The sequence below is a fragment of the Calliopsis andreniformis genome, chromosome 8 (genome assembly GCF_051401765.1).
Source record: "Calliopsis andreniformis isolate RMS-2024a chromosome 8, iyCalAndr_principal, whole genome shotgun sequence".
NCBI lineage: Eukaryota > Metazoa > Arthropoda > Insecta > Hymenoptera > Andrenidae > Calliopsis > Calliopsis andreniformis.
The window spans coordinates 5,601,017-5,626,584 of record NC_135069.1 but is presented as its reverse complement, the minus strand read 5'-3'; the positions used below and the strand labels follow the sequence as shown (position 1 = coordinate 5,626,584).

The window sequence follows — 25,568 nt, the reverse complement described above, 5'->3', positions numbered from 1 at the left end:
ATCGGGGACGTCCCGGTTCCAGTCGGCTCCGAGCATTAGAGATATTACACGGGGTCCCGAGTAGCATTAAGGGTCATGTTATATTTCGCGGTCGCGACGGGGAATCCCTGAAAGAGAAATTCTCGCGGCAGACACTGGCAGGAGGGGCTTGAATATTTCCCAATAAGCGCGATGGAACTGTAAATACCAGGCGTGCACGGTGGTAAGCAGCGACACGAAATCTTGTTCGTTTTAGGCAAGGTGTAATACCTGTGGTTCGTAAGGCAGAACGATCTATGTCACATTTTCAAAAAATTCGAGGTGAATTTAAAACTATATTATAGAATTTTACACACTTCAATAACCTGGAAGTGTTCAAATACTTATGCACATCAGTGTACATGTTACGCCCTGTATTTTTCAGAGGGGATGAGGGACGAACTATCTCTATGGAAAATACGTTATAGTGTGCATTCATAACGCCATGATACGAGGCGAGCGATAAAGTTTCGAGGAAGCTCGCTTCTTCGAAAAGAAAAAGTGGAGGGCGTCGCTTCGTCAGGTGGCGTTTTATCGAGTTTGCTCGAGCAAGATTAAGCCGACGGAAGAGAAAGGAAGAACAGGGGGTGGTCTCGAAGCGAGCACTCGTACCCGACTTTATTACGAGGAGATAAAGGGTGGACGAGTTGGACGTATTAAGCTGCTTCCCGACGCATTCGTAAGTTACTGTACGCTCTGTCGACCAGTAAGCGAACGCGCCGCGAGTTTAGCCCTCTTCCGCTGAGAGCGTAGGACCGTAAACTTGACGCTGCAATCGGCCAGGTATCTCCGCTTTTAGTGCCCCCTGTCACATGCCGCGGGACGTTCCGTCATATTTAACTTCCTCGTCATTCCAGTGACCCTCTGGCCCTCGTTGGTCCCTGGAACGAGCGCTCCTCAGAGGAACGAGAACTCTTGGGAGACAAATGAAAGTCGTTCCGCTAGAAACGATGGGAACTCGACCCATATCGGTACCATTTTCCTACGAGGAAATGGAGCCATTCGAGATAGTGCAGCTTTCTTGTTTGATAATTGGAAGATGTAATTTCTTTGCCTTCGATTTTAGGGTAGATTCTTTGGTGACGATTTGTAGAGCTTCGGTAGTATTTGGAGAATATTAGAAGTTCTTACTTCACGAATTCCAGAATCTAGCGTTTCCAAAGAAAACAGAGTTCCTCCCAAGGAATAAAAATAGCGCCAGATCTTCCTAAATTTCACGATTACTAATGGTACAATAAATTTGCCAACCCCCGATATAGAAAATACCATAATTCAAAATCGTATGGATACGATGCAGAAGTTAGGTATTAGTGAACGCTTGGGTGCGCTCAGAATTATCATGCAGCAATTCGCACAGCGTTTCGCGGCATCGATAGCGGGAGTTCGCGAAACTTCGTCGAACCCACGGGAATATTTTCTTGTTCGCGTCCCACGACCCACCCCCGCGCTGCCCCAGACTGTCGATAACGTGAAATTTTATGAAGCCTTGTATAGAACGCGTGACTTCTCCCCCGCGGCTACGCCGAACACTCCTGTCTGACATTTTTAAGAAATTCCTCGCCCTCCTCGTCTTACCTGCGTTCCCTCGACGTCGCTCCCGGCTGACATTATGCTAACCAGACTCCGCTCCGACCCTCGATATTTCGAAGCTTCGACGCTTTCCTTGATCTACGAGGGCCGTTTTACCCTCCCTCGACCTCTCCCGCTTGTTAACGTGCCCGCGATAGACGAAAATCGGGGGGTTGCGAGCGCGAACGCGCGCCTTTGGATCAACCACCCCCTTCGTTCCTCGAGAACGCCACTCCCGCTGGGAGTATTCGGGAAATCGAGTCGAAAGCCGCTTTGGCCTCCTCGATTTGTTATTTCTAACCAGGAAGAAACTGTTTTGCTTCATCCCCCACTATTGTCACTGTCTTTTGATCGATGCCAGGTTTTGGGAAGAGGGACAAGGGGTGTGTGAGGGGTGTTTCAAGAGAATTTGTAATATTGGGTGAGAGATTGGAAGGAAATATTTTATGGATTAAGAAATAGGGTTATTTTGTCTTAGGTGTTGATTAATTTTATTATATTCGAATGGAGAACTTTGTAATAGGTGGATTGAACAGTGTTCTCTGACAGTGTTCTCTTGCTATAAAGTTTTTCTCTAAAGAAAATAATCACTCGTCAAAAGTGTAATTTTCATATTACTCTTTGGAACATTTTCTAATCACTTTTAGTTCTAAGAAATAGATGTTTCAGTAACTTTCAACTGAAGTTCCTACTTTCGATAGTTTTTTCGTAGCTGCAGTGCATTTTGTCAGACACTTTCCTAGAAGTACACCTGTGGCCCCCAGGAAACTGTACTTACCTCCCTTCTACAAGTTGGATTTAGTAAACCATCAGCCTACGACAAGAGAACACTGAACCTTGTTCAAGCCTCGTTTGAAGGGAACAATAATCAAGAGCTAGTGATCAGCCCGATATCGAAAGATACTTCCGACAGCATTGTGATCCATTCTGATACATTTAGTGCTCAGACGCGATCCTGTCATGCGCGTGGCATATTTCAGCGTTATTTCGGGGACGGAAATTCGATACGCGCCGTCGCGTCGTCGGGACAGCGAAATCGGAGCGATCGTCGACCGTCGACGTCGGTTTATCGAAAATTTATTCGTCCCAGCGACATGTGACTGGCTCGCTTTGAAGGGGACCGACAGCCAACGAGCATCGTCATCGTTGACGAATGAAAGTTACTCGATATTGCGCCAATAAAATTCTATCCGACCAATAAATGCCTCTTTCTGTCTCGCCCCGAAGTCAGCCTACAAGATTGTCCCTCAAAGCTAACAGAAGCACAATGTTTCGGCTTGCAACTCTTGCCAATCATTCGCTCGTGCTCAGAGAATGCCAGTCGCGTAATTTCTGGCGTGCAAATACTACAGGATTCACGGGGAGCAATTAAACGCAGAACTGTGAATGCGTTTCTGTATCACAGCCTCTGTGCTTCTTGGTGTTGCAAGAGGAACACGAAACTGCGTGGCAAAGTTCGTCTCTGAAGTAAATGAATGCGTACTGTCGTCGCGAGTTCCTGAAATTTGGAAGTCTGTTTTCGAAGAAAGAGTGGGTGGGGTGTGCAGTATCTTCTTCTTGTAAACTCGTTGCTGTTCCCTTCATTTCTTGGAATTGTTCTGTGGCTTTTATTATTTAATATTTTCAGAAACTCAAATATTCAAGTTTTTGAATATTACATCAGTTAAATGTATAAATAGTTAAACATTTTGAACTGCAATGTTTAAAGATTTCTATCTGCCTTACAACCACACAAACATCTCACATAAAATATCATATGATATAATAACAGAGTTTAAATTCTACTTAAAGAGATATCTATCTAATATCTCAACTATAAATATGAATACAGAACCATCACCTCACCATTTCAATAATGCAACTCTCCCAAAACTCAACAAGTGACACTAAACATGTATCCAGTACCATGCTCTCATCAAGTTCAACAAGTCTCACAATCTGCTCCCCAGAAAACGAAATCTACCCCCGTCCTCATAACGATCAGTTCACAGCCCCGAAAATCAGATTCTCAGTCAGACTTCAAGTCCGCAGAAAAAAGGGATTAACGCGATAACAGTCCGCGGGGGCGTGAAACACTTGCATTGATCGCAGTCGGTCGACTGATCGTCGCTGAAAAGACATCCCCTCGATGGCAGCGGCAATCAAACTTTTCCTCGGCACAAATCCGATTTCCACGGCTGCTCGCGCGCGACGGGACGCGAGGCTCCAGGTTTCCTTTCCCGATCGTGGTCGTCGCCGCCTCCTTGAATATTTATGGCCGCTCGTCGGGGGATCGTGGGCGCGGGGGAGGATCGTCGACGAGCCTCCCTTTAATACGACGAATAAATCAGGACAATATTCGAAAATTACGCGCGTAACGTGCCGTGAAATGAACCGATCGGCCAGCAGGCCACGACCTCCAGGCTCAGGATTCTCTCAACAAACACTCGTAACTATATTTCACGACCCCCGCGGGATTACTTTCTCGCGGGTCCCTTGTTCCACCCTTTCCACCGCCCGTCTTGCGTTTCATTTCGCCCACGAGCCAGCCTTCTTTTTTCTTCTCTCCATGGCCGATAAATACGCGGGGTTTTCATTGCACTTGCCGCGGAACGCCGCCGTCTCTGGCCACCCTCTCGGCTGCAGCCAGCCCCCGCGCTACCACCCTGCTGTTGATGGACGAGGAGCCTCGCTCATCCCCTTTCTATACATCAATTTGGCGAGTTCGCGCGCGTACACGCGCTGGTATCGAAGGGAACGGGGTGATACTCTCGCCCTCCTGTCTCACCCTGCCCGACCACCCCCTGAGCCCCTTGCATTTCGCGTTCCCTCAGCCGAGCACCGCGCTCCTTTCTGTTCCGTTCTTATCAATTCGAGCGTAATGTGTCTGCAGGATGAAACGCATCGCGCGGCGCAGGATCACAAAGAGACGGTTCGGTGGAGGACCGTCGAGGGGTTGCTCGGTCCATCTGCAGCCCGCAATTTCCGCCTTTGCTCGCCCCCGAACCGCTGTGCTCATTTTTCTTCGTGGCTTCGCCGATGTCGCTAGATTCGTTCTTCCGCGGCGGGATATAGCGACGATCGTGAGTTTTGACTGGGAATTGACGATGGGGTTGCGATGGGGGAAAGGAGATTTCTGGATTCTTTATTTTGGGGGAGTTTCTTGGAGTTCTTATACGAATTCTTGGGAGTTTGAGGTTTTTCGTACTTAGTGAGTATGATATTATAAATTTGTTATTAAATTTCGTTCATTTATAACGTAACTTAACTAAACACTTGTTATTACTATAAAATGAAGAAAAGCAGTGAGATCCTGTAAGAAATCAATGTTTTAAAAAATGTACTTCAGTTAGTCTGGCTCTCAGATACAGAAATAAGAAAGTGTAGATACTTTATGCATTTCCAATAATGTGAGTGTCCAAATACTCATGCAGGCTGGTGTATTTCAATATTTGGAAATCTCTGCATTGAATTTCCTCCCTCCAGTGCCTCAGATATCTTTATCACTTTGTCTCGCGACGCGCCAAGTTGAGTCAGCGGGAAACAAAAGCGTGGTTGTCGATGTGAAAGAGGAATTATATCGACAGCTTCCATATCGGTGCCACGGGACTCCACGGCTCCCCAGAAAGGAATCGACACGCGTGAATACATGTGAGGGTCGTCGACGAGCGCACAGTTTGTTGTACGCGAGAAAACGGCGGAAGCAATTCAATCAGAGCAACTAGGCAGTGAACAGCTGAGACACCGACCTCCATTCCCTTTCTGCCCCCTTCTGAGGCCTGTTCCGCGATCGTTTCCCAGTTTCCCCGCATGATTTACGACTCCTTGCTGTCGCACGTGTACCGCCATGCGAGTTAAACGGTCCACTCACGCACGCCATTTCCCTCGACAGTCGCGGATTTAACACTCCTCGTGAAAAATCTGCATCTGCTTGCCTCTGCTGTGCATTCAAAGCTGAAACAAGTTTTGCTTTGACGAGACGTGGCATGGTTTCTTATGGCCGCTGGGATATGGGGCTTTTTGATTTGTTTTGGATAGTAGTGAGAAATTTAGAAAAGGGAATCTTGAGTTTGAGAATATTAGTTGAGGGGAATTTAAGAATAAGAGGTTTTTGATTTTTATACAGTTTTGGGGTTCAGGTTGAGAGGAGAAGTGGGAGAGAGATTTTATTGAGGCAGTGTTCTTGCGAAGAAAAAGTGTTATAGGTAATGAAAGTTCGAGTTTGTGGGGTTTTAGATTCAGTATCCATTCTTGGAGATCAATTTTAAAATTCTGGAGATGATAGTGAAATTTTAATCATAACATAATATTGTTATTCTGGAGGATTATAGCTATAGGGAATTTAAATTTCAGAGGTTTTAAACTTGATATCCAGTTTCAGAGCCCAAGTTTAAAACAAGGAAATTAAATTTCAAACTCCACATAGTGTTACTGAGTTTTGGAATCTAGAATTCTTTTCAATTTCTACGATCGTCATTCATATCAAAAACTCCTATTAAAATCAGACCCTTATTTCTGATTACCTATCCATCATGAAACCCCAGGTTTCCTATTTCCAATTACTCTAACCACTATGCACCACCAAAGTTCCCAAAAACAGAAACTATTCCCCGTCATCCGTGACACTTTCCCGAATCTAACAAATTCAAACATTCGATCTTTCACTTCCTCTATCACACTCATTCGCGTTACCAAAGCGGCCCCGCTGAAAGAGGCAAGCTACCCCTTTCACCCAGTCCACCCACGGATGGATTCCAGCACGCAGAGTCGTGGCACACGGTGAAAATCGTCGATTGGAAAAGCAGATGAACGTTGGACGAGCCTGGGATTAGAGAAAGGGGTTGCTCTTGATTATCTTGGACGATGGAAGTGTGGACGTAGACGCGTCGAACGAGGGCAGGGGGTGCACCAGGGTGGCAGAGGTAATGCAAGAGGCAGGCGAATACGCGATCGGGATTTTTCACGAATCGATTATGGCAATTCAATCAGGAGGTGGGTGGCGAGGGACGAATGGGGATTTGTCGTTTCGACGCGACGAGAACCATCGGGATGTGGTTTATCCGAACTTCCATCCGCGCCCTTTCGGATGTTCTCCATCCATCCCGCCGGAAACCTCGCTGTTTTCTTTCCGTTTCCGGCCGATTGAGTAGATGAGTGCGCGAAATGGACTCTCGTGAGAAATATTACGAATGGGATCGACGAGTTTGTCGAACCACCTGTCGGTGCGTTTTGTGAGAAGGAGAATGTGGACGAAGATAAATTTACACACAGGAAACTTTTTGTTACAATATTTAGTGAAACCTTGATGATTGAAAATTCCAAAGTTTGACGAAATGCACGGACTACCTAGAATTTTTATCGGGGATGCCGTTTGCAGTAGCATAAAGCATGACTCTTCCCCTTTAATTTAAAAAAAAGATGAAGTTGCTGCGATTTTTTGTCGCAAAGTTACAACACTTCAAAGTAACCCTTGCATTTTGATAACACACGGGGTAGTACCAGCATATGGCAAAAATGCAAGGGTTACTTTGAAGAGCTGTAACTTCGCGAAAAAAAATCGTATCGACTTGATTCTTTTTTTAAATTAAAGGGGAAGGTTCCCACTATATGAAACTTTAAACTGCATCTCCAAAAAAAATTTTAACCAGTCCCTGCATTTTGTCAAACTTTGCAATTTGCTGTATTGAACAATGCCAAATTTGACGGGATGTACAGTCGTGGACAAATTTTTTCAAGAGATACCATTCACAGGAGAATAAAATTGGATCCTTCCCCTTTAATTTAAAACAAGAATCGAGTCGCTACGATTTTTTTTCGCGAAGTTACAGCTCTTCAAAGTAACGCTTGCATTTTTGCCATATACTGGTACTACCTCGTGTGTTATCAAAATGCAGGGGCTACTTTGAAGTACTGTAACTTTGGGAAAAAAAATCGCAGCGACATGATCTTTCTTACAAATTAGAGAGGAAGGATCGATTTGTATGCTACTTTGAATAGTTTCTCCGGAAAAAATTTTTCCAAGTCAGTGTATCCCATCAAAGTTAGCAATTTTCAGTACGACAAATTGCAAAGTTTGGCGAAGTGCAGGGGCTCGCTGAAATTTTTCTCGGAGATGTCGTTTGCAGGAGCAGAAAGTAGGACTCCTCTTCTTTAATTTGTAAAAAAGATCATGTCGCTACGATTTTTTTTCGCAAAGTTACAGGATTTCAAAGTCATTCCTGCATTTTTGCCGTATATTGGCACTACCCCCTACGCTATCAAACTGCAAGGGTTACTTTGATGTGCTGTAACTTTGTGAAAAAAAATCGTAGCGACATGATCTTTTTTAGAAATTGAAGGGAAAGGATCCTATTTTATGCTTCCTTAAACAGCATCCCCGAAAAAAATTTACTCGAGCCTGTGTTTCCCCTCAAAGTTGGCAGTTTTCAACGCGGCTGATTGCAAAGTTTGACAAAATGCAGGTGTTCGCGAAAATTTTTTTCGGAGATTCCGCTTCCGCGAGCATAAACCAGGATCCTTCGCCTGAAATCTCCAAAAAAGATCATGTCGCTACGATTTTTTTTCGCGAAGTTACAGGACATCAAAGTAACCCCTGCATTTTCGTCATGTCTTGACACCACCCGATGTGCTGTAAAATGCAAGGGTTACTTTAATGTGCTGTAACTTTGCGAAAAAAAATCGTAGCGACATGATCTTTTTTACAAATTGAAGGGAAAGGATCCTATTTTATGCACCCTTAAAGAGCCTCCCTGAAAAAAATTTACCCAAGCCTATGTGTCCCCTCAAAGTTGGCAATTTTTAAAGCGGCAGATTGTAAAGTTTGACAAAATGCAGGTGCTCGCGAAAATTTTTTTCGGAGATTCCGCTTGCACGAGCATAAACTAGGATCCTTCGCCTGAAATCTCTAAAAAAGATCATGTCGCTACGATTTTTTTTCGCGAAGTTACAGGACATCAAAGTAACCCCTGCATTTTCGTCATGTCTTGACACCACCCGATGTGCTGTAAAATGCAAGGGTTACTTTAATGTGCTGTAACTTTGCGAAAAAAAATCGTAGCGACATGATCTTTTTTACAAATTGAAGGGAAAGGATCCTATTTTATGCTGCCTTAAAGAGCCTCCCTGAAAAAAATTTACCCAAGCCTATGTGTCCCCTCAAAGTTGGCAATTTTTAAAGCGGCAGATTGTAAAGTTTGACAAAATGCAGGGGCTCGCAAAAATTTTGTTCGGGTATATCGTTTATAGTGGCATATAGTCGGTATCTCTCCCTTCAATTGAAAAAAAGAATCAAGTCGCTACGATTTTTTTTCGCAAAATTACAGGACTTCAAAGTAATCCTTGCATTTTTGCTATACATCAGGCCTATCCGTTCCGCTACAAGAATGCAAGGGTTACTTTAAACATCTGTAACTTCGCGAAAAAAAATCGAAGCGACTTGAAATTTTTTTTTAATTGGAGAGGAAGGTTCAGCCTATGGCATACTGTGAGCTGCATCCCCGAAAAAATTTTGGCGGGTCCCTGCATTTTGTCAAACTTTGCAATTTGCCGAATTGCAAATATCCACTGTGTTAACATTACTTCCCCATTTCGAAACACTCGATGAGACCATCCAAGTGTCCTCAGAAAGCCCAGTGGAACCAAAACGCTATAAAACACCAAGCGTCCCATCGTTCCACGAACCGCAGCGCTCCTCGGTTATTTTAATCGATTCTCCTCAGCGTCGAACGACGTCCACCTGGTCCACCACAGAACAAAGCCGCGGGAAAGAGCCCCAGAGCGTGTTCTCGTGGGCGTGGAGATCGCGTGCACGCGTCTTCCCGGAGTTTTTAATTCCCAGCGGGGTCGTTCTCGTATCAGACCCGTCGTAGCTGAAGATATGCGACCTTACTAACGGCCCCCGACGTTTAAAGCGCTTCGCGCCATAATTTCCTTGATTAAGCCGAGATACGTGGCGAGTTGCCAAGAAGGGGATCGGGAGGGACGGCGGTGGGCATAGGGCAGAGGGCGAGGGCGCGAGTGTCCGCTCGCTCGTAAATAACATCGCGAATTAACCGTGTAATTTCCGTACGAATTACGAGCGCGAGCGGGAACGCGACCCTCCGACGCTCTCGATGGCTCCGTCGTTTCGATGTACATAAAAAAGGAAACGGAAGGGGGCGTTGGGAAGTTTATGACACGGTGGCACGTCGTCGAGAATACTGACAGGTTCCGTCAACGTCGGACACGGCCAGCGGCGCGTGATCGATGCTGCTGCGAGTCGGATTAGCCGACAGCATTTTTATACCGTTCGTCTTCTTAATACTCGGTAACTTGCTCGCTTTGCCAGGGTGACGAATAGTCGTGACGACAGCGGGGAGCTTGAGATTCGATGGGAGCTTTGCTTCTTTCGGCGAGGTGAGAATGACCGGGCGGGGGTGAGCGTGAATGGTTTCGTTAAGTGATATTTTAGTGGATTTATTTGGGGGTTTATTTAGGCAGACGACAGGTGTCAGAGAGTTTAAAGGGTGTTTGTGGATGGTACGGTAAGAGAAAAATGGGGATAGATGAAATTGTGTTTGAAGCTTCGTTTTTTGATGAGTCTTGGGGAAATATTTAATGTACTTGTGATATGTGTCTGACTTGGGACTTATTGTACTGATTTCCGTGTGCTTTATGTAGGATTTGTTAAACTGATTTGGATGTGTCTGACTTGAAGATTATTCTACTGATTTCGCTATGTCTGACCTCGGATTTATTCTGCTCATTTCGTTTTGTCTGACCTAGGATTTATTCGACTGATTTCACTGTGTGTGACATGGAATGTATTCTACTGATTTCACTGTATCTAACATTGGACTTAATTCACTGACTTCGTGGTGTCTGACTTAGTACTTATTCTACTTGCTTTACTGTGACTAATCATAGGTCTTATTCTACTGCTTACTTAGGGAGAGGACTAAGAAAAACATCCAGAAAAGTGTTCTGGTAGATCTGAGAAGAATTCGATTATGTCGTATAAAAATTGCGCAGTAGTACAAGTAAATAATTTCCGACACATCTGCATTATATCATATTAGGTCACTTGTAAAATACACGGGACTAGAGGTAATTTTACTAAAATCATTACATATTATGTCTACACTAGAAATTCTACTTATCTAACAATAACTCAAAGCCCAGGGATACATTCTAATTTTTGAATGCCTTAGGAAAAATTCTTTCTTCGAAGTTACATCTATAACAACGGATCCCACGTGATAGTCGATTACATGTATGCTAGAGAACAGCCTTTCGTCGAAGATTGAGAACGCATGGGGACCAGTACGCATCTGTTCCTCGTGATTGATGCGTAGATTGCGTTTTCGCGACGAGCACCTGCGTCTCTCCTTTACTCTTCTTCGTTTTCAGATTCCAGGGGTTCAGCGAAACGACTTATTTTTTCCTCAAAACAGAGAGGTTGTCGTTCCTCTTTCAAACACACTCTCCTCAGTTTTAACGAAATATTACTCCCTCATTCCATCCAGAAATATTTCAAACTTGAGGAAATTTCAGAAGTCGAGGAGCAAGAGCTGCAAAAATTGCACCAAACACTCGAAGCAGAAGATGGATCTGGGTCTACCGTAGCAGACAGCTCTCGCGTAATTTGCAACAAGTGCATTCTACAAGTCATCTAGGAGTGTTCTGACGCATTCTACTGCAAGTGAACCTTGCTCGAGAGTCCTCATACCACGATGAAGTACAAGTACTTTTGCTGCAACAAGTTGATGAATATCCACGCGCACCAATTTTATGCATTCTTCTGCTCGCAGAAACTTTTCAATATTTCTGTTTTCTGCTCCTCGTTCTTCTACCTATAATTTATCGAGTCATAATGAACTCATACAGCAGTAATAGTGTCGTATCGAGTTTCTTCTTATTCTGCAATCATTTACTGCGAAGGCAGCTTTGGCTCCCGAAGAAACTAAATATTAAAGGATTTAATTAGGCAGACTTGCCGAGCAGAAAAGAAAAGTGACGCACGAACGCGAAGGTACTTTCTCCCAACTAGATTTTCCTCGATCACGCTGTTGACTCTGGCGTCTGGCTGTCGCAAAGTATCCAAAGTTTCCCTCCATCTGGAAAGTTACTTTCCCCGTTTAAATATTTGACCGAGTAAAATAAGTTTCTCGCATTCGCTCGCCTCCCTTGAGAGGCGATCGAAGGTTATTCGAGAACTGCCGCCAATTATTCTAGATGAACAGGTTTTGCTTTCCTTCGACAGGCTGATCCACTTAGAACACTGATCCCTGATTTTTGGGACATGCAGAGTAGTCCACCTAAATCCATCTCTTACTGCTCTGGAGATATAAAAAATATTTTATATGCAATCTGAATAGTATTAAAAACCAATCCTCCAAAAGCAGACCTTAAAATGTATTCCTCGCAACATATTGGTTTCCTGATTACCCCCAAATTGCATATAAAGTATTTCTTATGTCTCCATAATAGGACGAACAATTTTAGTGATCTGGTTTAAGTGGACTACCTCGTATAACTTCCAAGCATTATTAGGTCGTTGGTATAAAATCTGGGGACAAGTAAAACACTGCTGATAAAAAAACTGCTTGATAACTGGTCACTGGTTCCGGGTCGTAAAATCGAGGGTGGACGCTGAAACGGGGACTCGAAATAATTAAAGCGGTCATCAAAGTCGAAAACGGGGGCGTCAGCTCCGCATGGAAGAGGGACGCGTGCGACGATTCTGCGGCCGCCACTCGTTAGGATGGCCAACCAAATTGTTGACTCGTGAACTCGGTAACAGTCAATTTCGGAAACCCCCTGGATCCCTCGCTGCGATTCTTCCTCGCGTTTAATGCACACCGATTGACTCAGCCTGATCGAGTGCTTGCATTTGAAATCAGAGCTGGCTTTTAATGTATTAAATTGATCGTTAGATTTTAAGTAATTGAGTAGAACGTATATCACTCACTCAGTGGGGAAATGGTATATGAATTTTCCTTTTAAAGTTTATTACTTTTTAATGGAATAGTTCTGGGAGAAAAAGAGTTTGGTAGTTGCGGAGAATTGTGGGGGATGATAAAATACCCAGTGAGTTAAGAAATTGAAATGTACTGTATGGAAAATAAACACCTTCTCCAGGATTTTCTCCAACTCAGAATCACATAATATTTCAACAATTTCACCTAATCGCTTCAACTTCGTTCCAAGATCTTTGCTGTCCATTTTTATCACTTATACTTTCTTCAATGATTAATCTCACTCAGCTGGTTAAGGGTACCAAATTTTTCGCAGTGCTCGTGGGACGGAGCGTTGCTAACGCCACGTTAAAAAATAACGCCCAAGAAATACGACTCCCCGTGAGGCAGAGGGTATCTTCACGCGTGGCGGTGGAGACTATTAGCCTCGGTCCATGGCGGCGCGCAGCAACGACGCGGATTATTCGGACGTGATGCGGCCGGAAATCGCGGCGCGCGAGGGCAAGCGGGCAGCAAACGTTGATAACCAGCCCGTGTCGGCCGTTTTCGCGGTCCTTTCTATTTTTTATCACGCCTGCACGCACGCCCCCGCAGAACGAGGGTCGCCGAGCGAGAGAGCGTGTCAGCCGCGTCGAGTTAGTTCGCTCTCTCGTTGGTATTTCCAATTTCACAGAGCGTGGGTTAACGAGGCCCGAGGGCTGGAGAAGTTAGGGCGACCTAGCCCCTGGAACGTCCTCTGCCCCCGCCGAAACTGAGCCACGATGGTCCCGCTGCTGCACCTCTCCATCCACCCCCGTCCACCCCCTCGACGCCTCTCTCCCGCCAGTCCTACCCCTTTGGACGCGGTGCCCTGTCGCGCGCTGGGTTCCGGCACATTACCTTCGCTGATTACCGGCCTGCCCCGCGGAGTATGTCACCCACTCACCCTCGAGACGCATACCTTCCGCGACCCTTTCGTACGCTCCGCTTCCGTATCTGGGAGATAGGCATCGCAGGAAGCGTTCGAGACGAACGAACGACCGTCTGCTACGTACTTCGGAGATTTAGGCGCTTCTTTGCTCTCATGGAGCAATCGCGTGCACCTCCGAGACTGATATTGGATTTTATGGCGTGAGGGGATCGACAGAGATACACGCGGCCTCTGTGTTGATTCGGCCGTATGGGGGTGGAGGTGGTGGATGAGAGGATGGAATGGTTAATTGGGATTACTTTGAGAACAAAGTGTTTTGTAGTTTTATGAGAAAGTAGGAAGGAGAGATAAAGTGTGTAGTTAGGAGAATTTGATTTTAATTAATTGGCTTTTAAGGGAAGCTGGAGGGAAACTGTGTTTGAGGTTTCATTTTTGTGTTAGTGGTTCTTGGGGAAATGGTTCAAGTAGGTGTGAAGTGTCTAAGTTGGGAATTGTTCTACTGATTTCGATGTGTCTGACTTAGGACTTATTATTCTACTGAGATTCAGCATTCTAAAAATAAGGAGTTAAATACTCTAAACTAGAATCCCGCAATGACCCAAGCTTATCTAATTAAAATGGAAATAAAGAATAGTTTTTCTATAGCATTGACAAAGGTAGTACAAAAGCATAAACAATGCATCGAATTTGACGCGTTTTCCATAGTCATTTGCGCACGGTTCTGCGCATATAGCGCAGAAGGCTTTCGGCCAATCCCAGGCGCGCTTACAAAAAGTTTATTATACGCGCTACGCTGCATGCGAGTGTCAGACGCACGCCATCCGCTCCCTTGTCTCTTCGTTTTTACGTCGTATATTCTACACGTAAACTCTGCTGGGTATTGAAGAATTTCCGTGGAACGAGACTGCTTCTCCCTCTGCATGTTTGCGTAATTAGATCTTGGATTATCCGCACGGTGAGTAGCTGTTTTTCTTAGAACGCTCGGGCGAGTGCTGTTTGTGTAGTCTGAGTTAGGCGACGGGGTGAAATTATTTTTTCGTGTATATTCTTCGTCGTCATTTCATTATTTCGGATACTACTGAGGATTATATGCATACCAGAATTGAAGTTGGAAAAGAGTGGTCGAGCAGTGGCGAGTCATTCTCATTCTAACCTCGTACTACTATTAATCATCTTCCTAGTAGAATTATTAGAGTGTTCAAAATTATTAATGCTGACCAATACAATTCTTAGAGTGTTCAAAATGACCAATATCACGAATTTATTTGCTCTGTTTCTTCAGAGGTATTATATTATATCCAGATATAGTACAATATGTGTACTATAATTCAATCTCTAGGTATAAGTAGTACAACATGTTTTCAAATTATACTCACACTGTTATCTCCCAAAAATAAAATTAAAAGGATTTCAAATTACTTTATCATTAACTATCATAAATTCCTCATACTAACATTCACTGTTTCTGTTTCAGAGCAGCGCAGAAGTTGAACCTCTCATCGAGCCCTCATCGTCGACGTCGTTCAGGGGACGAGAACATCATCTCAGACGAGCAACCGATTTTTCCAAATGGATACGCAGCTCTACTCCTTAAATCACCACCGCCAGCACCACCTGCTCTCCTGCGGAGGATAGGCGTCAAAGAGCTCACAGGCGTCGGCAAAGTGAGTCCATTTGTTACTCTTTACCATAATGTTTCTCAAAGTGAATGCCACCGCCTCCTCAGGAATACTTACTTAAATCACCTACAAAGCAATACACACTGAAGGAGTATCCACTACAAAACAAATTTTATAATACTAATGCTAATAGAAGTAAAATATATAGAATTATTTACTTACTTCAGTCTGTAGATTCAGCTCCTGAACTATTGACAAGTATTTCCAAAACACCCTGTATACTTCACCATCTTCTCCCAAATAGAACTAAAACCAAAATCACAATTCTCGAACCCAGATGCAGAGAATTGAAACACAATTAAGGGGGCGGTGGATGAAAAAGGTTATTCAAGTTTCGTCATCCACGACAATGCTCATCATCCTGCAATCATTGCTCGTTCAACTCGTCGATCAGTCGGGACCAATTAGAGTCGCGCGATTCAGCGTCATGAGCGCAGTTATTCAGTCTACTCTCGATAGAATTTCCACGCGGTTTAATCGGAGCACAGGACAGGAGCACGTAATGCAGGGGGTGGTTAGGGGCGCACCGGAAGCTCGCCCGACTTCCGGCCGCCTCGTTTGTCCGCTTACCGTAAATCCGCGCTGGTTCGATCCGAGAAGAAGGCCGCGAGCGAAACGACCTCGTGGCGATCCCGAATCCATCGTGTTGCATTCCATCGCGTACACGCGACCCACCAACACCACCAGCCCTCTCGGCCATTCGCACACGGGCCAGCACAGTGGCGCGCGGAAATCTTGGCGAGGGCGGGCGATTTGAAATGCAGATGAGCGTCTCGCGCCGCTGTAAGCCGCTACTGCTTTCCAACCCCTCTGCCCCTCGCCCCTCACCCCTGGATTTTCCACCATCGCACCCTTCTGCCCAGGCTCCCGCCGCCTTGAATATTCGCCTCGAAACGGACTCACGAATTTACGAATTCGATGGTCGAGCAGTGAGATTCTGGGCAGCGTTGGAGGGTGTTTAGCCTCTTGTGCAGTGGCTAGAGTAAGTTTGGTTCTTACTTTTATTGTGAAGTATTTCTAATAGATGGCTTGTGGAAGTTAGTGAGGTACTTTGGGTAGTTAGGTTTGAGAATTCTAAGGAAGAATAAATTTGAAAATTTAGGAAACTTACAAGCTTGAATTATTTACAAATTTGGAGATTTGGAAATTAAGTGAATCAGGAAATTTGAATTCTTACATATTGAAAGAGGTATTTAAAAATTTGATTATTGGAACATTAGAAACTCTCAGTCTATGAATATTTAAATGTTAGTATCTTAGGAAATTAGAATTTTTAAGTAGTACAATATCTGAAAATTCAGACCCTCCCTTTGATTTCTCAGAACTATTCTCTCATCTCACAGTAAGAAACTAAATTTCCTGCAAACTCGCGAGGTTATACCGAATGAAGACAGTACACAAGAGTAATGATCTTCCTCCACGTAAACCTCCTTTCAAAAACTACCCTCAGCGTGCCATATCGAAATAACATGCAACGGTGTCGACGTTATTTGAGTCTCGCTTTCTCAGCATCGAGAGCTCCTCAAAAGAGCCCTGCGTCCCAGAAATTTCGGGTAGCCATGAGATCGTGTTATCCAAAAGGGGATGCTCGTTAGGTCTGCTAGAGCCGCGGAATGAAAGACAGCGAGCGAGACTGTTGGAAATTAATTCATCAGAAATAAGGGTTTATTGTTTACCAGCTGGCAAAGCTAATTAAAAACGGGGGTGGCCAGGTTGGCGAGGCGCGTGAGCCGAGGCTAGGTTGGGTCTGTCTTCTTTAAAAGACGAGCATTGTTTCGCCTGGAGCTCTATAAGCAACCGAGCACCCAGTTTTCGGTCCCTTTCCTCTTCCTCGTTGCTTCCGTTTGTGGTGTGACCGCGGAGCGGGCTCGTGCTCGCTTGGAAAACGAAAATTCTAGGGACGGGGAACAAAGTTCAGTCGCGGAAGCGGAAAGAGGCCAACGTCGCGAGGAAAAGTCCGCAAAGAAGCTTGGATGCGTACAAAAGTCTGTTAGAAATTAAAGACGCGAGCACAGGGCCTGCCCTTTATGAGCTGCACCGTAGTTTTACCTTTGAGAGTTCGTGGGAGTTTGCAGAAGTAGCACTGGGTCTAGAGCAGGCTGCTTTATTGCGAAAGTTAATAGCAAGTGTTACACGAGCTTGAATCTAGTTAGAGTTCTCTGCTGAAATTTTTGGACAAGTTTTAGTACAAAATTAACGCAATTACGTTATTTATCCAAATTGGAACAGGAACTTTCATGATAGCGAAATTCGCAGCTTTTCTATTTTTTTACAAGATTTCTTCATGGTAGAACGAGTGTATAAATACTCCTCAAATTTAATTCTTTTTCTTTGTTTCTTTTTCGATTAAACATCCAAATGTCCTGTAAGCACAGGCTTTCTAATAAGAGTAGCATTCATTTCATTTCTTTATTACAAGTAAAATTGCTACTACAATGCTTACTTAATACTAAATGTACGCCCAATAGAGGCCTTTATGAGTAAATATTCGAATCGCGAATTTCTTCCCTGTATCTATCAGCACCCAAAGAGCGTCCCACCTGCAAGGAACAAAGTACGATCAGGGATAAATCGAGCGGGCATGGATCGATGGTGGAATTAGACTGGTAACATTTACGGTTACAGACGGGCAGCTTTGGCTTCGTAATTATCGTTTCTATGACAGGCGGACAAGTTTGCTCGCGCGTTTCGGCTGGCAGGGCCGCCTCACAGACAGTCGAATATTTAGTGTCTCTATGAAGAGAGTAATTAAACCGACGGCAGCGCGTCGAGTAGCGGCCGAACGTGGCTTTGCTTTGGCTTTCTGCTCGTTTAGTCGCGCACCGTCTCTGTTCTGTCCAGCCAATGCAGCTCCATTCCCATCGTTGAATCGCCGCATGTGCGCGTTTTGCCGGATGCAAGAGACTTTACTGCTCCTGGCCCGTGTGCCTGTCCGTCCGTGCGTGTCTGTACCTGGTCGCCGTTTCGGTACTTTCGTTGCCCGCGTTGTCGGCTTCCAATTTGGCATCCAGCCGTCGCGGCGCGAGGCCGACGCGACAAAGCTGCACTCTGGTTTCATCATTTCAGCACGAGCTCCTGTTTCGGCTCGGCCGACATTTGCCGAGCAAACTGTATTCCGCGAGAAGCGAACCTGTTCGGTAATCTCGAACGCTGCTTCTCTCGTTGGCACGATGGGATTTCGAGTACCATTGAATCGCGGACCTTTTGGACGCTCTCTATGCCGTTGTGTCTCTTGTTGGGAATCGTGCATTTCGTTCTCGCTGTGGTGTGGCGCCAGTAACTTTTCGTGGATGTGGGAGATTCGTTGTAACCACTTTGTGGATCACGGGGGCATGGTTATTGAAAAGTGAATTTAATGAGGAGTTAGTGGCTTTCAGTTGCGAACACGTAGAAAGGGGAGATACTGGAGGGTTAGAGAATTGTTTATTTAATCCTGGGAACTTTTGACTTGGGGAGAAAAATTAGTAGAAAAGTTTTTTCCTGGTTGAAGAACTCTGTAATCGAGATTAGTTACTGAGATTAGTTACTATAATTTTTTTTATTGTGAATGTATAGAACTATATATTTTTTTGGACCCGTATTACACTTCGCAATAAAAGTAAAGGATTTTGGGCAAAAGGATTGTCCATGTTTGAACTACTGCAACTTTGTCAAAAAAAATCGGAGGGAAGTGAGCTTAGTCTCATTTGTAAGGGCAAAGCCTCTACTTTACAACCCCTAAATTGAACTTGTCTGAAAAAAATTCTCCCCTTCACTACACGCCGGCAGAGAGGGGGTAGTTTTTCACCGAATGTTATCCAAATTTAGATGACTGCCAGCAACTGGATAAATTTTTTCCGTGACTTCTATTAGGGTGAAATTAAAGCCAGAAGCCTCTCTTTTAGAATGCCTCTTTAACGAGTAGCCTATGATTTTTTTTCGCTCAGTTATCGCGGTCTGAATAAAGAGTGAGCTGCCAGCTGCGGAATCACGCAATGGTCCAGAGATCGAAAAAGTTGCCAATGTTTGAAGCGCTGTAACTTGGGGAAAAAAAATCTCAGGGAGGTGAGCTTGGTCTCATATGAAAGGGTAAAGCCTCTACTTTGGAATTACTGGATTAAACTTTATTGAAAAAATTTTTTCCCTTCATGACACCCCGAGAAAGAGGGGGTACTTTTTCAGCGAATGTTATCCAAATTTAGATGACTGCCAGCAACTGGATACATTTTTTCCGTGACTTCTATTAGGGTGAAATTAAAGCCAGATGCCCGTCTTTTAGAATGCCTCTTTAGCGAGCAGCCTATGATTTTTTTTCGCTCAGTTATCGCGGTCTGAATAAAGAGTGAGCTGCCAGCTGCGGAATCACGCAATGGTCCAGAGATCGAAAAAGTTGCCAATGTTTGAAGCGCTGTAACTTGGTGAAAAAAAATCTCAGGGAGGTGAGCTTGGTCTCATATGAAAGGGTAAAGCCTCTACTTTGGAATTACTGGATTAAACTTTATTGAAAAAATTTTTTCCCTTCATGACACCCCGAGAAAGAGGGGGTACTTTTTCAGCGAATGTTATCCAAATTTAGATGACTGCCAGCAACTGGATAAATTTTTTCCGTGACTTCTATTAGGGTGAAATTAAAGCCAGAAGCCTCTCTTTTAGAATGCCTCTTTAACGAGTAGCCTATGATTTTTTTTCGCTCAGTTATCGCGGTCTGAATAAAGAGTGAGCTGCCCGCTGCGGAATCACGCAATGGTCCAGAGATCGAAAAAGTTGTCAATGTTTGAAGCGCTGTAACTTTGTGAAAAAAAATCGCAGGGAAGTGAGCTTAGTCTCATTTGGAAGGGCAAAGCCTCTATTTTGAAACCCCTAAGTTCAACTTTTCCAGAAAAATTTTTTCCCTCCGCAACACCCCGAGGGAGAGGGGGTAGTTTTTTACCGAACGTTTTCCGACTTAAGATGCCTGTCCAGCCCTTGATACATTTTTTTTCGTTAATTCTCTTAGGAGTAAGTTAAAGCTGGATCTTTTTCCTTTGGAACGAGACTTTAGGGAGTTACGTGCAATTTTTTTTCGCCGAGTTATCGTGGTCTGAATGACGTAATACCCAAAGTACACATTGAATGGAGCATCCAAGGTATACTTTTCATTCAAAGTGCTCTAACTCGACGAAAAGAAATCGTAGGTTACCCACTAAGGTCTTGTTCGAAAAGCAGGGCTTCCGCCTTTGATTCCACCTCAGAACAGATCGCAGAAAAAATTTATTAACCTCTGTATAGGCGTTTGAACCTTGAAGATGTTCGGAGAAAAACCACCCTCTGCTTTTCATCCCTCAACCGAGTATACAGGGTCGTCAAACAAAACTTTAATTCAGTCATATGAAAGTAAAGGCTTTGCCCTTTAAATCAAGTCTTGATTCACCGCTCCATCATTTTTTCTCACAAAGTTACAGCTACTCAAACATCGACCATTTTTCAGTCCAAAATTGATCATCCTTTAATTTTCTTTCTCAGTGCATTAGTTAAAATCATATTTCTCCGACTATATACAGAAAATTATATTCGACAAGTGGTCCCATTCTGTTTCCCAGAAATACGATGTCTTTTCACAGAATTTTTCTCTACTTCCCTCAAACTTGATCACCCATAACCCAGAACATCTTCAGTTACATTCTCCAACAAACAATCCCCCAATTATGACTACCCAGAGCACGAAGGAAAGGAAATGAACGTATCCACATCCTCCACCGCACTCGTTAGTCACTCTCGACTGCTCCCCTGCCTCGATGAAGACGTCCAAGCCCAGCATAGAGGCAAACATACCGATTTCCGGGCGAATCTCGATCCAATATGCGACCCGTGTGGCCTCAATCTGCGAAAGAAAAACCGTGGACTCGGAAGATTTGGGGAGGAAGGTTGCTCGCGTGTGCGGAGGAATCTTCCTGCGACAAACGCAAAGTCAATAATCCACGGAGGTGCAGGGGGGCTGCAGACCGAAGAAGAAGAAGGGAGCGTGATTTTTATGGGCTCGTAGGACCGTGTATTGGCTATTTTCTCTTTTTCCTCGAGGCTGGCCAGTCGAGAGGAGGACCAGTCGCGAGAGGGACGAGAGGGACACGGGGTCGAGCGAAATGAACCGTGATCGGTCGTGGCTCCCATCCGAGAAACAAGTGGGTCCTCCTCCGCGGACCCTGTCTACGGGCCAAAGACAAAGATGGGGACGCAACACTCGCGTACGCTCCTCCTTGCTGGAAAGGAGCGTCGGCTGGGTCGGAAATGAAGGCCTGGGAATGAAGTTTTAAAGCCGAGCCGAGTGGAACGCCCACGCGATTGAGGCGGATTCGTTTCGAAGACAAATATCGAGGATATTTTTATTCCTCAGCTGACGAGGGAGCAGCGAAAGGGAGGATGGTAGACGAATAATGTTTTAATACGGGATCCCTCGTGGAATCCTGACCTCCAGGTATTTCTAGTAGCTCGACTCGTCTTTCGAGCGGAGCAGCCAGAGGATCTAGTCACTTTGTTAACTGGGAGAACGAATCGTTTCGACGTGGAAGTTTAATAATTAACGTTCTACGAGTGAAACAAGCTAATTTGACTTTGGCTGCTCTCGTATGCTCTCACAGCCTGTCAGCGCTTGTATCGACAGACTGTGTTGGTTCACTGCGGAAGTGGATCACTTAATGAGTTAAAAGAGCAGCTTTTGGGGCATGTCTTTCTGTTGGGAATTAGTGGAGGAGGGTGTAGTTCCTTATTCTGTACTGGGATTGCGGTGATTGCTGCTGGGAATGGAGGTGTCAGTGTTTCCACAATTTTATTCCAGAATTAATATCCCTGGTAACGTATGCCCTTTCAGAGCTTAATGGAATTTTCTGTAATGTGACATAGGTTGTTGAATATTCCCTTTATCGGGGTGAAAAGAATACTCTTTTGTTTTACTAGCAATCGTCATATATTCCATTTTATTATAATTCTATTCCCCATACAATAATATATCGTTAAAATTAAAATTTTAATTTCACATAAATTAATTCCCAAATTGACAGAAAAGTTTCACGTCTCCAGTCACCTCAAACCTTTCCAAATCGAGCACACATCCCCTCCAAAAAATTCAGAGAAGCATGCCTTCCCTGTCCCAAAAGTTCATCAGCAAATTCATTCCATCGTTCACGGACCATCGGCTCGAATCACCTCAGACCAGTTCATCCTTCGATCAAGAAAAACGCTTCGATCCCCCAGTTCCTCATCCACGTACTTTGTTAACGAAGTTTGTTGACAACGTGCGCGACAAGCCTCCTGGTCGAGTTCGTTCCAATCAGACGCGCGGTAATTCGTTTCTCCGTGGGATTATTTCGGCGAGGCCAGATCGAATTTTACTGGACGGAGTCGAAACAGGGAAAAAGGGGGCGCGAATCGGACGCCAGTTGGGGCGATAGATTTATAGGGGAGAAAGTGACCGTGGACGCGAGGCTGGAAAGTTCTCTGGGAAATCATGTCGCTAATTCGAGAGGATTGATGTGGCGAGACTTTGGAGGGAACTTGGTCTCCCTTCTGGAAAAAGAAAGTTTTACGAGGCTGAACGAGTGCCACTTACTTCCCCCGATTATTCGTTTATTAATAGCGACTTACGAGCCTTTAGAACAGAGCTTCCCTAAGCTGTCCTATCTCTACCGAAATTAGATAGGAAATTAGTGAATTGGAAATAATAGACAATTTCCTGGCAACTCTCTAACAAGCAATATAGCAAGTGGCTAATTTTGACAAATTCTTCTTGAAAAGTTTCAAACCACCTTGTGTAGCTACCTTTCTAAGCGCAAGGATCGATCGATCGCCGCTATATCCAGTGGCCCAGAGGTACTCGCGTGGACATGCGCAATTTGATCGAGGAAGCTGCTGACCAGGACGCGTCGCGGTCAGCGGTTTAAACCCCGCGTTTGCCAGGGTTTATTGAAATGTCGGGTCTTAGACAGACCTGCCCCGCCGTCGGGGACAAGACGAAAGGGATGGACACCCTCGTCCCTTCAGGCACCCTCTGACCTCGGAATACCTAATGAGGACTTTTGATTTTCCCTAGACGCTACGGGTCAGGGGCCAGATCCTGGCCAATTGCGCGTGTCGTTAGATGTGGAGGGATGATTCGTTGACGGGGATCCTCTTCAGCAGGATAAAGCTTGAGCGGGTCAGTCTAGTCAATATTGATTTTGCAGTATCCTTTCAACCAGGAATTAAGTGACCCTTGTACGAGTCAATCTGATTAACTCCAGTTTTTATGATTTTTAGTTTAATTTATTACTGAAGTATCAATGCAAACAGTAGTCATCCCTTCACAAATCGAAGCATTTATGTTCTTTTGTGACATTCTTTTTGGAGGAGTGGGATAAGATGAATTTTAGGCTGACCAAGACACCTTGTGTTTTAGGCTGACGAAGTACCACCCTATTCTACTAAAAATGATTTCGTGGCTGGTCCCTAATTTGATTTCACGCGATTCTGCTCTAATAGGGGACGATAACAAGGTCCCGCCAATAGGGTTATTTTAATAATGAATTAATCCGGAAGGGGCGTTATAGGCACCAGGAAGACTGAGGCAGGGGTGCTTGCGGACAGTCCGCAGGGACCATTGGTACCACGTGGGCCACGTGGTACCCACAGGATAATTGGAGGTCAGTGCGGTTTTAGGGACTCCTCTGGCCCCTTCTAGACCATTCTAGACCATTCCACGGAAACCCTTACGTGCACGAGCCTCTGTATGCGCGGCAGTTCGACTGCTGGCATTATTCAGATTCCTGATTCGCTTTGCTGCATAATAATTAAGGATTTTGCGTGTCGTGATCGAGTGGCATCACGTTGCTTGCCTGAGGAAACTGTATTGCAGCCAGCGAGTGGACAGTGTTGGTCTCGCCTTTGAGAGAATTATTTTTGCATTAGAAATTTGATAGAATTAGGACTGCGGATTCGAGTATAAAGCTCTGATATAATTAACATGGCTCTCTGTCTTGCATTTTCATTTAGAAATATTAGAATCCTATGAAATAAGGATTTGAATATGATTTCGTCAAAATAAAGGAAGATAAGGGTACTTAAAACTAAATGAGAGTTGAACCAAGAGGCATTAAGTATAAAAATGAGTTAGAGCAGAGTATTACCTTTTTATAATTAAAAAAATTTTCATCAGGATGTACTAGTACTTATAGCATGATTTCCGTGTGATCCTTGCAGCGTCTAGAAAAGTCCCCATTAAAAAAAAGTACAGGTACTTGGGTTATATGAATCAAAGAGACTTTTGAACCTGTATTAGAGCGACTACGCGATGGCAGTATATTTTGGCGGTCGTTTTTCAACTCTGTGACCGCGAATAGCACGGCCACCATCGCCGTCAGGCAAATATATCTTGGCACGATGATGATCCACCAACCATGGAGGAGCGTTTAATTAGCGAACGAGCTTTGATCGGATTTCAATGGAGGTGAAATTAAATCACCGCCGATGGAGTGCCAGCGGCCAGGAAAGAATGGGACGCGGAATTATTTTGTTGGTGGCCAGTCGAATTATTGATTGGCTCTGCAATCCTTTTTCCGTATATTCCAATGATACATAAATTTTCCAAGTCCATTTGCTCATTATCCCTAAATTAACACTGATTCCACGGGACCATTAATCAGATGATGAGTGTTCGTAGATGAACGCATTATGTCTGGTATCGGGGTTGTATAATTGGATTTGCTTTAGCAATTGCTCATTCATTGATTTAGTAGAAGTTCTTTGTCTGACCAATCCTGGCGATATCTACTTGATACAAGAATCCATTGAAATCCATTAAAATTTGAATAGGAGCATCTACTCGTTGATAACATTATAGAAAATACTATTACTATTGTGTTATATGTAGAAATAAGTTATGTCTGACCAACGGTTGACCGCTACTACTTGCAATCGCAGTTTCACTTTCTGCGTCCCTGTCTCAGCAAATCTTGCAAGCAAAATGAGCCATCTTAAGAGTGATTTAAAGTACAATTTCCCCAATCATAATTCTTCCATAACACACAGTTTTCATCGCGAAACCTCATCGCTCGTGCATCCTTTCCCCATCGCGATTATTCAAGGCGCTGGCTCGCCATATCCCTCGCTTCAGCGCATCGTGACACATTTAATTTCCCCGCGCGTTGCCTCTAATTGAAATTACGAGACAAAAGGAAGCTTGGACGGGCGCGCGGAAGGCATCCTTTCGCCTTTGGATAGCGAAACGTTTCCGCACGTTTCATTAGAAGACCCTTCATTTCGACCGACGCAGACCTGCGTAGAAGAAATATTCCAAAATGAATTCCTGCTTAATTCAGCGGCCCAGGGTGCACTGAACCTAAATAAACTAATTAATAATTTTCGTGAAACCAGCTACTGGCCTTTTCGCAACCCCACGAAGAACAGAACGCCTAGGAGGGCACATAAACAATCGACAAGCTCCACGACAGATTTTCCCTGGTTTTCCCCATG

General features: G+C 44.5%; 1 protein-coding gene across 1 annotated transcript in view; it reads left to right on the top strand.

Moving 5' to 3' along the window:
- The window catches only part of LOC143182349 (uncharacterized), a 302,950-nt gene that overhangs the window by 160,055 nt on the left and 117,327 nt on the right, over positions 1 to 25,568 (top strand). The window contains exon 5 of the mRNA XM_076383302.1: positions 14,906 to 15,095. Within this exon, the coding sequence (XP_076239417.1) occupies positions 14,906 to 15,095 (190 nt within the window). The remainder of the gene's footprint in view (positions 1 to 14,905; positions 15,096 to 25,568) is intronic.